The sequence below is a fragment of the Lacerta agilis genome, chromosome 2, assembly GCF_009819535.1.
Source record: "Lacerta agilis isolate rLacAgi1 chromosome 2, rLacAgi1.pri, whole genome shotgun sequence".
NCBI classification, from domain to species: Eukaryota; Metazoa; Chordata; class Lepidosauria; order Squamata; family Lacertidae; genus Lacerta; species Lacerta agilis.
In genome coordinates, this window is record NC_046313.1 from 65563717 (window position 1) to 65576959 (window position 13243).

The 13243-nt window shown below is 46.1% G+C and overlaps 1 protein-coding gene across 2 annotated transcripts in view; it reads left to right on the top strand.

Annotated features, from left to right (window-relative positions):
* The first annotated feature begins 3916 nt into the window (after positions 1 to 3916).
* FAM193B (family with sequence similarity 193 member B) overlaps positions 3917 to 13243 on the top strand; it is a 30986-nt gene continuing 21659 nt past the window's right edge. Inside the window, exon 1 of one of the 2 annotated variants that reach the window (XM_033140458.1) lies at positions 3917 to 4240. In XM_033140458.1, coding sequence (XP_032996349.1) covers positions 4073 to 4240 — 168 coding nt within the window. In that variant the 5' untranslated portion in view covers positions 3917 to 4072. The remainder of the gene's footprint in view (positions 4241 to 13243) is intronic. The other variant, XM_033140459.1, reaches the window with a different exon arrangement.

A 13243-nucleotide genomic window follows, 5' to 3' on the forward strand; every position in this document is an offset into this window, starting at 1 on the left:
GTTGTTCGCTTGTGTTCCTTTGGTGGAGAGAGGTTGGGGTTGGCCTAGGTTGTGCTTGTTAATTTGTGGTTGGCTGTGGTGGTCTTTGGTTTCCTGTGTGAGTGGGGTGGGTGGGTGTTTTGGATCAGGTTAGCCATATTGATTTGTACGCTGTTGGTGGATTTTTGTCATTGTCTTGTTGGGCTGTGTGTGTGATAAAGGGGAGCCATACCGGGGTGGTGTCTTCTTCTATTTGTCCCTGTGTCAGTTTCAGCTTATTGGTTAGTTTTTCTAGTAAGGCTTTTTCCCATACTATTTGGTACCATTGGTCCATGCTTACTCCTGACAGGTCTCTCCAGTGTCTGGTTAGAATGATTCGGGCTGCTGAAGGTAGGTGGGTTATGAGTTCTTTGTGGTGTAAGTGGACCAACTCTTAAGATTCTATGCCTTAGTCTGCTTGGGAGTCACTCCCATTCTCAATGACACTTACTGTACCCTTCTAAGCTAATTGTGAGTGTGGGAATAATCCTACAGTTGGGTAGGATACAGCTTGTCACAAGGTGATGGAAATGAAGAGTTTAAAGGCAGCCTATTGGATTTATTTGCTTTACTGAAGCATTAAAGATGTCTTCATGTAGTTGTTACTACAGAGAAATGTGATAGGTATATAGCCAATTAGAAATATGACCGGGGGTGTAATCATCATGGGACAGTTTCAGATAAACACCTAGGAATGAAAAATAAATACTTTGTTTTTGTTTGGAGGAAAGAAGCTATGAAAGTCCAGAGTCTATTGGGAAGCATCGCTACAGAGAAGTTTGGAGACAAGTCACTGCACGGAGATTTTTCAAACTAAGGCCTCTGAAAAACTGTTCTATCAAGTTGGTTATCATTCTCAGAACAAAAAAGAAGCAGGCTGTGTTCACATATTCCTGCATATGTGGATCACTGTTTCTGTGGGCAGGTTTGTGTGCCTTTGTCCACACAGGAGTACTTTCAAAATCTATCTTGGTGCTTCCTGGGAGCAGTGCTTCCTGGGATGTATTTTTGAAATACAAGTTTCCTAATACAGTATTCTAGATTTGCACAAAACTGTAAAAATATTTTTTGAAGGCCTCTGTTGCTCCAAGCCCAGCAAGGATTTGGAGTCACTCACATGAAGGGCTGCTGCTTCCTTTCCTCCCCTATTCCTTCACCGCCTCCTCTACCTGCAAGGGCAAATTTCATTTTTAATACAGCTATTTTGTACAAGATCTCTTCTGTGCAAAACAGCTGTTTTAAAATTTCAAAAACAATGATACTGGGACCATGCATCCTTCCCTATCAGCTGATGGAAGCAAAATGGAAGTGGGATGGTGGCAATAAATGACACCAGAGAAACATGTTGAAGGCCCACTCACACAATGTGCTCCAGGTGCATTCATAATCAGGAAACAAACAATTTTATATTGAAATTACTTTCCCATTTTGGCTTTCACCTTGATCATGAAAATCCAAGTTTAGCGTTGAAGAACTGTAGGCTGTCAGATGAATGGGGAGAACATCATGTGGACAACGCCACATTAAATTCCCATGCGGATGAGCCCCTAGAGTTGCTCTTTCAGGAGATGGTGGATGGCTGGGCTAGTAGGAAGCACTGAAGAGAAGCTGGTGATGAAGATCACATAACCTGAAAGAATTTGAAGGCACTGGCAAAAAGCAAATATTGAAATACAATCAATTCGGCCATTAGGAGGCATGTGTAGATCCAAAAATGTCTTTTGAAACACCTTTTGTACAAAATAGCTAATTTATGCTCATTTTGTATTAAATAGTGCATTTCAAAATAGCCAGCTGCTTCCCAAAATGGAAGGGACAGGACTCTTATACTTCAGTCTGCATTTGGCCAATGTCCATAAAATTAATGAAGGCTGAAAGATACGCTAGTAAGGCAAGTTGTATTAATGTTGCCAGAAGTGAAGGGACAGTGCCCTCTGCTGTATACCAAAAGGCCAGCACACCCATGACAACATGGCCCTCCCAGTCCATTCATAATTCCAAGAGTACAATATACAGCAGTTCTTTCTGGGCAGACTCTTGCTTTTCTTCCGGCTTCTTAATATACAGTATATTGCATTATTTTCATTACACTGGAAGAAATTACTTTAGCTTTTGTTTGTTTTTTGAGTTGCTGTTCAGGATGGTGATTGCTACTTCATTATAGGCAACTATTTTCTCATTAGTGATCACTTTTCTGCTTTCACTCAATATATCTTGTAAGACCCAATAGACACCATTGCTCTTTTGCAGTTTCATGATACTTCTAAATTGTACCTCTCAGTTACCTGAAGCACTAGTTTGGGAGAATGGTTTTATTCTGTAAAGATCAGTGTGACATGGAGCTATTGTTCTTCCTAGTAAACATCTGCCGCTAGTTTGAGTTCACTTGGGGCTGCTTCATATATTGCAGGCATGATTTACAATTATCCTTTATTGCTCTGATGCATGGAGTTCCTTCCAGTGTCAGCTCAGGCAGCCAAACCCTTAGTAAATTTAAGGTGTCAAGATATCTCATAGCCCAGGGTTCAGTTACATAGCAAGTTATCAGTGGCATCTTATGTTTTTTAATTGTACATGTTGAAAAAGGCAGCACATGTTTTAAACACAATTGGGTAGATACTTGCTGCCCAAACGGCATTTCCACTCCACACCACTAGGGCTGCCAGTACACTTTCAAAACTCCACTCCAGCCTTAATCTCTATTCCACACACCCCTCCCTCCTAGGTGCTTCCTGAAGAGGTTAACACTACCATGCTGCATGTCAGGACCAGATCATGGCTGCAAGTGACAGACTCCTCTTGCGATTGGCCAGTTCATTGCCGCTTACTCAGAAGTCTCAAGTTTGGACTGCAGTTGTAACCACATTTAGAACACACACAGCATACAAATTTCTAATTTTGGGGTTAAGAATGATTATTCCAACTAATCTGCTAGGTAACTGACAACATTAAAACATATTTGAAAAATTACCAGTTATTTCTAAATATATTTGATCATTTCCAGATATTCTTTTATTTCCTGTTAAAATGCAACTTCACAAACCTTTTAGAACTACAACGATGCCCCTCCCTTATTAATTTTATACTGCAGTAGGTATATTGATTCCCCCCCCTCCAAAAAGCCATTCGATTGTATTGTTGACAATTCCATAGGTATTTTCAGATGCATGAAAACTTAATTTACAAAACGCTTATATATTATATGTATAGAGATTTCACTATTCCATGTCGGAGCACCACAGCACTCCGGTGTCAGTTGTTCATAGCTGTCAACTTTTCCCTTTTCTTGCGAGGAATCCTATTCGGAATAAGGGAATTTCCCTTAAAAAAGGGGAAAGTTGACAGCTATGGTTGTTTAACATCCCCGCTTAGACGTGATCCGTTAAGGTTACCTGCTAAGGCTCAGACACACCCGGGGCAGCGGGGTACATCTGCACCTTGTGCCCTCCCTGCAATGCTGGCAGCGGGTGGGGGAGCCGCGAGAAGCAGAGACGGGCCTACATATAGGTGGCGGCACTGGGGAGGCTTGCAGCGAGCAGAAAGGCGAATTGCTCAAGTTTGCAGCACCGCCGCGCTCGCTGGAGATGCTGTGGAACAACGCGGAGGGCTCCAGCTGAGGCTTTCCTGATGCTCCGTATTTCCCTTTAAATGGGCCTCGGTGACCCCAAATGACCACCTTAGCCGCCCGTCGTAGTTGCAGACTACGGCTCCTCCCCGGGCCACCCCCAGCTCCCGCCTCCGGAGAGACCGGGCCCGCTTCGGCTCCTCGGCCAGCTCCGCGCCTCTCGCTGGGAACACGCGCTCTCTGCCAAGGACAGCGCCTCCTCCAGCCGCTGGGGGGCGCGCTGCCCAGGCGCTGCCCGCTCCGGCGATGGCGGCGGAGGCTTCCCCCCGCGGGCAGGGGCCGGACGGGCCGCGCCGCCATATTGGCTGTTGTCCTGTCTGAAAGCAGCAGCAGCGGCGGCGGCGGCGGCGGCGTTAGCGGCGGCGGCGGGAGCAACAGCGGTGTTAGCGGCGGCGGCGAGAGCGCGGCAGCGTGGGGCGCGGGACGGGCATGACTCGCAGGCGGAATAAGGCGGTGGGCGCGGCCGGGGCGCGGCGGGAGCGGGCGGGGGGAGCAGCCCCCCCAGAGCCGCCCGCGCCCCCCGCCGGGCCCGGCCTTCCAGAGACTCCCGAGGCGGCGGCGGCGGCAAGCAGTGCGGAGCAGGGCAGAGCCTCACAGGTACCGGGAGCGCGCGCCCACATCCCGCCCTGCATCCACACCCCTCTGCTGCCCTTAGACCGCTCGCCCCGCATCCATTTGCGGCGCGCGATCCACCCTTCACCCAGAAACCCCGACCGCACACGTCCGCCTGCACGCGGATCGCCCCGATCCATCCACCCACCCATCCACCCGAGGTGCCCCCCGTTCGCCTCCCCTCACTCCCCGCCCCCGCCGACTGGGATCGCCCTCCTGGATGCGGTTCCCGCAGCACATTGCACGAGTGCCACCAGACATCCAGCAGCAGCACCCAGTGTGCGCCGTGCAGTCACCTCAAGATCCACCTTGAATCCAAGCTGTCTAGGGTGTGTGTGTGGCTCGCTGTCTCCCTATCCCCCTCCCTTTACATTGAAGCCACCTGCTTCCCCCACATCCAGCGCCCGTCAGGCCCAGATCCTCACCTCTGTTCATGTCAAAACCTCTCTTAGTCTGCCCACCCCCTTGTTACATCCACCACTCAAATCTACTCTAGTCCAACCACAAATAGTCCCACATCCACAATCCTTATGTGCTCTACTTACCGATACTCCTTCAGTGTGCAGTGGCCACCTTTTTGCTTGCATGCAACAGTCGTTGAGCATTTATAGTCCACCCTAGCCTGTAGAAAGCTGCTAGACCAGGTCCCCTTCTCCTTTACTTAGGAAAGCCCCATTCCATATGTTGGGTGCACCACCAATTCTATAGCTTTTGGTGCTGGAGCACCCACACATTCTGTGATTGCTGTATCTTTTCAGGCTTCTTGTTGCATCTTCCTCAGATATAGAAAGACAGGCCTTCCCCTAAATACTAACCAGTCCTTAGCATATACAGCTTTATCTTCTATTTGCATTTTGAGCATTTCCATTTCATTTGCTCCTTTTGTGGGGCTGAAAATTGAGTGGGGCCTTGCCCTGTGACCATACTGTACCTTGTCCTTCAGATTGTGGCTGGGCCTGTTTTCAGATGTATGCATGCATCCCTTCCCAGTAGGTAGGGGGTGGCAGCCAACTGAATCTTTGTGCAGTCCACATTTGTACTAAACAAGAAAGCTGAGTAGGGAACTATTGCTGCTTGCTCAGATGAACTAGCACCATAGAATTGTAGAGTTGGAAGGGACCATGAGGGTCATGTAGTCCAACCCCCTGCAATGCAGGAATCAACACACCGCCCCATCCAATGTTTCTTGCAAGAAGGTTGCCTTGGGAGGGTAAGGGCAGATGTGTGGACAGAGAACACATGAGACTAATGGCAGAAAGCACTGACCAGTGTACACCACAGAAGGTCACTGCGTAAGTGATGCTCTGCCCTCCAAGAGGAATTGAGTTTCTCCAGCTGGATGTTGGTATTTGGGTGAATTTGCAGAGCTTTGCTGAGTTACTGTGGGACAATTGGACAGGAGCTATGCTGCAAGCAGAATGCAGTTTGAGCCAAGGAAAGAGCTAGAACCTGGCATGGACAGAGGAGGATGTTCAAAATCCAGTCCAGTGTGCCTCTTGGTCCTGAGTCTGCATAGGTAACAGCTACCCTTATGGGCACTGGGAAAACTGCTCCTATCCCTGTGCTGTTAGCCATGTACACTGAGGTGGCAAATCCTCAGGACAGCTTTGTGTTAACTAAGGATTGTAGAATTAGCCTTCTGGGAAGCCAGGCTGCTGTTGGCAGACAGCAGACCTGCAGGAGACTCAGCCAGAGTTACACAGAGTATGTGGAAGTGGGGGCTTGTCTACAGACTTTGCCAGTCGGCAAGGCATTTTCAGCCTTTTTCAGGGGGTGGGGCAGGGAGAGAGTGCTCTTGTTTACACACCTGTTTTTTTAGCTAACAAGCCATTTGGTGGGTGAAGCAGGCACAGGGGCAAATTTGTCCCTGGATAGGATACAGTACACCTAGACAGGCATGTGTCTGACCCAGGATAAAAGAATCCCAAACTATCATCATACAGAGTTGCTAGCAAGTAAGCAAACAAGTCACCAGTCGCAGGAGAGCAGTCAACGTTTTTTGTCTGATTGTGTCACCTAGTCTTTTGCCTGTAGTGGGAATGATTAGAGGTAGTTTCCCTCCATGAAAGTTTGTGTCTCATCTGCTCCAGTGCTCAAGTTATGGACAAAAAGGTACGGGGTCCCTAGTGAAAGTCATAAGCCCACACCCCCAACTTTCCCTGCTTTTAACCACACCATGCCTCTGTGTAGCCTTTTCCCCCTCTTAGTTTTTAAACTTAAATTGATAAAATTATATCATTACAGTTTTAACAAAATTCATCCAATTTGTCTGTTACATCATACTTTGAATCCCTTTTTAGTTTTGTAAAAACTGGCTGAGGGGGATCTCAAAATAAAGAGAGCTGGGCCCCCTCTAGACTCCCTGTAATTCAAGCATTGATCTGCCCCCTTCCCGCAAATATGCCAACTTCATTAGTCAGAGATGAGAGGATTAGAAATATCACATAAATGAGCACCACAATAGACTATGATGTGTTATAGCAGGGTTGGGAATTGGTCGGGAGTGCTTCCCTTGCTGCTTATTAGAGCACGTATTCTCTACAGAGAACTGGGTTGAAGAGACTAGCACATAAGCGTGCAACAGATAAGTCAGTCAGGGTGCAGCACAGCAGCTTTGAGAGTTGCTGGCTGGGGAGAAGAGTGCTGTTTGTCTGTCTCATCTATACCAAGGATGGCCAACATCCATGCCGTATGAGATGCACAGGGCATAATGTCTTCCTCATGGCACTCCTCTCACATGCCTCTGAGACAGTGTTTCTCAAACTTGGGTCCCTAGCTGTTGTTGGACTACAACTCCCAACATCCCTAGTTAGCAGGACCAGTGGTCAGGGCTGATGGGATTTGTAGTCCAACATCAGCTGGGGACCCAAGTTTGTGAAGCACAGCTCTAAGATAAGGTGTGCTAATATGCTAAGGAGTCACTCTCAGCTTCTTGCTTTCCTTTGGTAGATGGACCTGTCACACTGAAATAAAGAACATGACTTTCCTAGCCTCACTTTTCACTTCATAGATAGAAGAACAGCTCCCCTGGCCAAGATGCTGGGGTAAGGGACAATAAGGTAATGACTGGGTACTGGGATCTGGTCCTTGAGCATCTCAGCCACTCCACCCCTTGAATCCACCCCTAACCCCCACACTCAGTAACTTGCTCATCTGTGTAGTTGCTCATCTTCCATAGTTGTGGAAGATGCACCTCGAAGCAGCCCTACTAGCTACACTTCCAAGGGTCTAATGCTAGCTATGACTTTCAAGGCAGAAAATGCTTCCAGGATCAACAGGTTCATGCAGAGGATATTTGAGCATCTTCAGGAGATAAGTACAGCAGTAGAAGCCAGTGGAAAAGACTTAGCGTTGGAACAGTCAGGTACAGGCCAATACAAAACTATTAGTTAAAACCCATTATGATTCACTGTAATCAGTTTCATAATAATGTGATTTCTATGTTTCCGGTGTTTGGGACACAAAATAGTAACTGGAAAGACCAGCTTGTTGCTGGCTTACAAGCAATTGCTGCAGTGGCTTGGACAGAGCTGGTACTCTTACTGTCCCAGTGTAATGAAGTGTGATGCAAACCTGCAGTGGAAACTTAAGCACAGAACAGGCTTCCAAATCCAGTTTGGAGAGGTAGTCTGGGAACAAAGACCAAAAGACACTTTTAGTTGCATGCGGTGTCTGAAGTACCTATGTATTGCAAATAAATCAGAAAGCATTGTTGATAAATGAAGAAAAAGCAGCAGCACTTGAATTCTGAGAGGAGTTACTGTTCCACAAAGCCACTTGCCTCTAGTTAAGACATGGGTTGGGGAGAAGAGAATCACTGAATCAAAAGTTTCATACTTTCTGCTTCTTAACTAAATCTCACATATCCAGCCACGAAGCTTCAATCAGCTGATATGGGAAACCTTGATGGAAACTCCAGAAGAGCTTTCTGGTATGTGTAGTTCTACTGCAGGTTAACCTAAGCCCCAGAAAGAGAAGGCTGAGGTGCTGAGCGCATTAGCATAGATTTGTGCCTATGCTGTCCTTGCCCTGCCTGAATCACAGAGCCTTTGTTCCAATCATAAATAGTTCCAATTGGATAGGTTCTAGCAAATTTTGTTAGGAATATCATCTAGCTTTTATTTTGTGCTTTCAGGTGTTTAAACAACTTTACATTGTTTCATTTACTCTAACAAGTGCTTATTTATCTAATCAGAGTCTAATGCTTGGAGCAAAGCAGAAATGTGGGGAGTTGGGAGAAGACAAACAGTAGGCAGCCTGTTACTTTAGGATGCTGCAAGTGTTCTGCAGAAGGGACAGTGCAACTAGCTACATGTAAACTTTTCAGGATAGCTCTAGGGAGATTTTAGGATAGCTTTTCTGTTCTCTCTGTTGGTCCCTGCAGCACAGCTAAAACTTCAAGTATGTGCATATGAATTGGGCGTATGCAGCTGTACATGTGCACACACTCTCCTTTACAGTTTGCAGGTTTCTGCAGCAAGCTGGAAACTGGCCAGCAGCAAACTGGAAGGCAATGGTTGCCATATACACCAAATGAGACAGAGCTGCTATGCCTTAAAAAGCAGTGTGGCAAGGAGAATCCACAGGTGTATCTGCTTCCACTACCGCACTAAGAGAAACAGTACTTAGTGATCATCTCCCTTTTATATAGCTTTTCAAGGCACCAGAGCCTGGAGCCTGCAGTTAAACCAACAGCCCCACTTCAATACAACGAGGCAAGTTTCTCTTGTCCACTCATTTCTAAGCAATTAGGAATGTACTAATGGAGCTGACCTTCACAGCACTTGTTCGGGAGCTGCATGGAGGGTAACTTACAATAGTCTAATTAAAGTAATTAAAAAGAAAGTTAGTCCTCCAAGCAAAAGCGACAGGGATGCTGCCAGGCAGCACACCAGAGCTAGTATTGTACAAGTTTTGCGAGACAGACTACTAGTAGCAACGCCTCGGGTTCACAAAGTGGGATTTAGACTTGCCACAAACACTTAAGGCTGGGCAGGCATGCTGACATACTTGTCCATAAGTTGGTGTTGCTTAGCACAGCAGCCAGATTTCTTTAGCTAGACTATACAGAGTGCGTTAAGATCTTCCCTGCTTTTGATGTTGACTTTCTGCATTTCTCAGTCACAACTGTCAGCAGTTAGATTCTATGATGCCACGAAATATTGCCACAATAATCCAAGTGTATTGTTTAATGTTGTCTTTTTGCTGCTGGTTTTTATTAGCTGTTGACTACCTGGCTCACGGCAATTTCTGGAAAACTATGGAGTTGTCTTTATCCATCTCCTGGCTTCATTTCCCATTGTACCATACCATATCCTGTCCAGCCCATCTTGAGGTTGGGGTAGCCAGACAGATTTTGAGAATGCAAACTAACAAAACTACTTAACAAACCTTCCCCCCCCCCCCCGATTCAAGTACCAGTTGCAGTCTTGTTACCCAGGGCCATGATCCAGCGGTGCATTAACTGGAGTTATTTTTGTATGTTTCTTTTCAGCAGCTGTCACACTAAGTCAGTCTTGCAGTTAGCAACTGCCTCTTGGTGGACACCCAAATGGCCAACTGCATGCTAACCATAGCATACTGCACAAGATCACCACAGTGCTATGCTGAACACAAAGCCACATGCTGGGAGCTGGATGTGTCTTTCTGCTCTTTAGCATTACAAACCCAGTGGCTCCAACACTAGAAGAGCAAGTACACATAATGTTCAAAGGCGTCACATTATGACATTTTGTTTTGCAGAAGTTACGCCATGAAGGCGACACACTTACTCTTCCCCTTCCTAGTGTTAGGAAGCTGCTGGTGCTCCAGTTTTGCTTTGACAGGATTCTAGGTGATCTTGCAATTGGATATCTAGGACCGCAGGAAGGTGCTGTATACAGAAGCAGCCCATTGTCCCACCCAGCCCATTGTCCATACTGACTGGCTCAGTTCTTCAGGGTTGCAGACAGCAGACACTTCCAGTCTTGCCTGGAAATGTCAATGATTGAATCAGGGACCTTCTGCACTTAAACAGAAGCTCTACAACTGAGATACAATCCTTCTCAAAGTGTTGGTGCTGACCTTTAAAGCCCTAAACGGCCTTGGCCCAGTATATCTGAAGGAGAGTCTCCACCCCCATTGTTCAGCCCGGACACTGAGGTTCAGCTCCGAGGGCCTTTTCAGTAGTGGCACCTGCCCTGTGGAATGCCCTCCCATCAGATGTCAAGGAAATAAACAACTATCTGACTTTTAGAAGGCATCTGAAGGCAGCCCTGTTTAGGGAAGTTTTTAATGTTTGAAGTTTTATTCTGTTTTCAGTGTTCTGTTGGGAGCCACCCAGAGTGGCTGGGGTGGGGTATAAATAACAAAATATTATTATTATTATTATTATTATTATTATTATTATTACTATTACTATTACTATTACTACTACTATTACTATTCTCCAGAAGTAGCAGAAGACACAGGAAGCCAGAGCAAACAGTGAAAGACCCCAGGCTTCTTTCCTAGAAAAAGAGATGCCAGCTTTTTTTTTTGGCCAGCTTTTTTTAAGGGAGAAACCATCAAAAGTTGTTGAGCTTCTCACACCAATCGCCTTGCTGCCTGCAGCCTCCATCACTCAACACAGAGTGCCGTGCCGCCCACAGCCTCTGGCACTCAGCCTCCAGTGACAGGTTGCCAGAACACACTAAAGAAGTGCCAGAATTCGGTTCTGGTGAGTTCTGGCTGAAAAAAAGCCCTTCCCATAGCAGTCACCTTTGTGTAGCCAGCCACTTGTGTGACTGTGGAAAAACATCCCCTCACCAGGTCCCCCATTTGCGGCTCAGGGAAAAGGATAGTTAGCTGCCTTTCCTGCCACTCAGTGGAAAAGGATATCTTGGTAGTTTACATGGCTTTTTTTCAGCTGGAACTCACCAGAACTCAGTTTCATCACCTCTCAGCGCCATTGCCGTTATAAGAGAACGAGGGAGGCATTTGTGGTGAGTTTAGGCACCTCTTTTTCTAGAAAAATAGTTGGTACTTTGGTACTAGTGCGGTGGTTCTCAAAGGGTGTGGCAGGAGAGGGTGGCAAGTGTGGGAAGATTCAAGGACAATCAGAGAAACGTTCAAACATTTCAGTGTAGTATAGCATTAAAAAACACACCACAATTTTAAAACCATGGAATATGTAGCTGCATTGTTTTATATACTTTCCAGATTTCTTATGTTCATATTATAAAGTAGTTGTGTTCTGTGTTATAAATCAAGCATCTAATGTATTTCTTATCAGTAAAAAAATTCAGTGTGGCCCAGAGGAAAAAGTTTGCGAACCTCTGTACTAGCAGATACCCTTGGCAAGGACAAGAAAGAGGGTTTTTGATGCATGCTCACCTCGGGAGCGTGTGTGAGGAAGGACCAGACCATTCTGCTGCCACCTCTGCTTGTCTAGGCTGCAATGAGATGATGGCACACTGCTGACTTAGCTGCTGAGCAACTAAGAGGTGGTGACAGGGATAAGTCAAAATCCTTACTACCATCCTTACTGACACTCCTAACTACTGGAAATAGTTAGTGCTCCCAATGCTGCATGCAGAACAACATGAATAATAATTGAGTGGCTCCCAATCGAGTGTTAAAAACAATACAGCTTGGAGTAGTTGTAGTACCAGAAGTTGTAGTTTGAGGTGAGGGGGCTGAGGGATAAGAAGACTAGACGCCTCTGCTTTCCCTTCCCATATGCATGTGGTCAACTCCCTCACCTTAGTAGGCCATGTGTACATAGGAGCCGAGTAGCAAAGTTGCAGAGCAAGATGCATGGATGCATCTCTCCTTCTGCCCAGTCGCCAGAACACACTTGCTCTTTAGCATTGAGAGATTGTGCCCAACATTTTCTCTTCTCAGATTAAACGGCCACAGCCAGTAGCCTTTTAATGCAGAGAAACTGGACCGGAAGGGAGTTGGGGCAGAGCCAAACTTCTAAACTACTTTCTAAATTCAGTTTCAAAGAGCAGGTCAGGTGCAAGAATTCCTAGAAGGGGGACTGTAGCTCAGATATGCATGTACAAGCATCAGTAGCTCAGATACCAAGATGCTTTTGAAAGCTGTGGGAGTATTTTGAAAAGCATAGCTCAGGTCCTCAGTTGATATACCAGCTGAAAAGGAGCCTCTCACACTTCTGGATTGAGGCCTAGGTTGGAAGAAATGACCCAGCAACAAAGCCTTCAGAATTAGTACAAATATCTCTTCTCTGTCTACACTAAACATTCCATAGCAAGGTCTTAGCCCAGGCATGGCCAAACTTTGTCCTCCAGCTGTTTTGGGACTATGGTTCCCATCATCCCTGACCACTGGTCCTGTTAGCTAGGGACATAGCTGTCAACTTTTCTTGCGAGGAATCCTATTCAGAATAAGGGAAATTTCCCTTAAAAAAAGGGAAAAGTTGACAGCTATGGCTAGGGATGATGGGAGTTGTAGTCCCAAAACAGCTGGAGGACCAAGTTTGGCCATTCCTGTTAGCCTTTTGGTCTTTACATTACTCCCATTCATTTCTCTGGGGTTTTTTTTTTAAAAAAAAAATCTGTTGATTGCTCACTTGTTTCAGAGGTCCTTTTGCAGAAAGGTGTGCGGCAAGTTACTAGTAAGCTTTATTAGTTATCATTTCAGCGGCAAGGCAGTTTATCATGGACTAATTACAAGCATTCTCCCAAAAGGGAGCTTTTACAGGATGTTCCTTCCTCCCCCCCCCCCCCAAGTTAGTCCTTGCTTTGAGAGGGTACCAAGAGAGCAGTTTAGGGACAGAGAGCCAAAAATGGAGAGACTTGAATACAGTAGGGGCATTGGGAACAAACCAGTGAGTGCTGATTTGTTATCTGTGTTTGGACTGCTTGGATATTACACAGCAGGACTGGAACATATTATTTGTTAAATACAAGCTGGATTTCTTCCTGCATCTAACTCTTATCCTCTGTTTAGGCATTCCATACACTATGCTAAAAAAAAGGCAAAAAGCTTACCTATTTCAGCAGC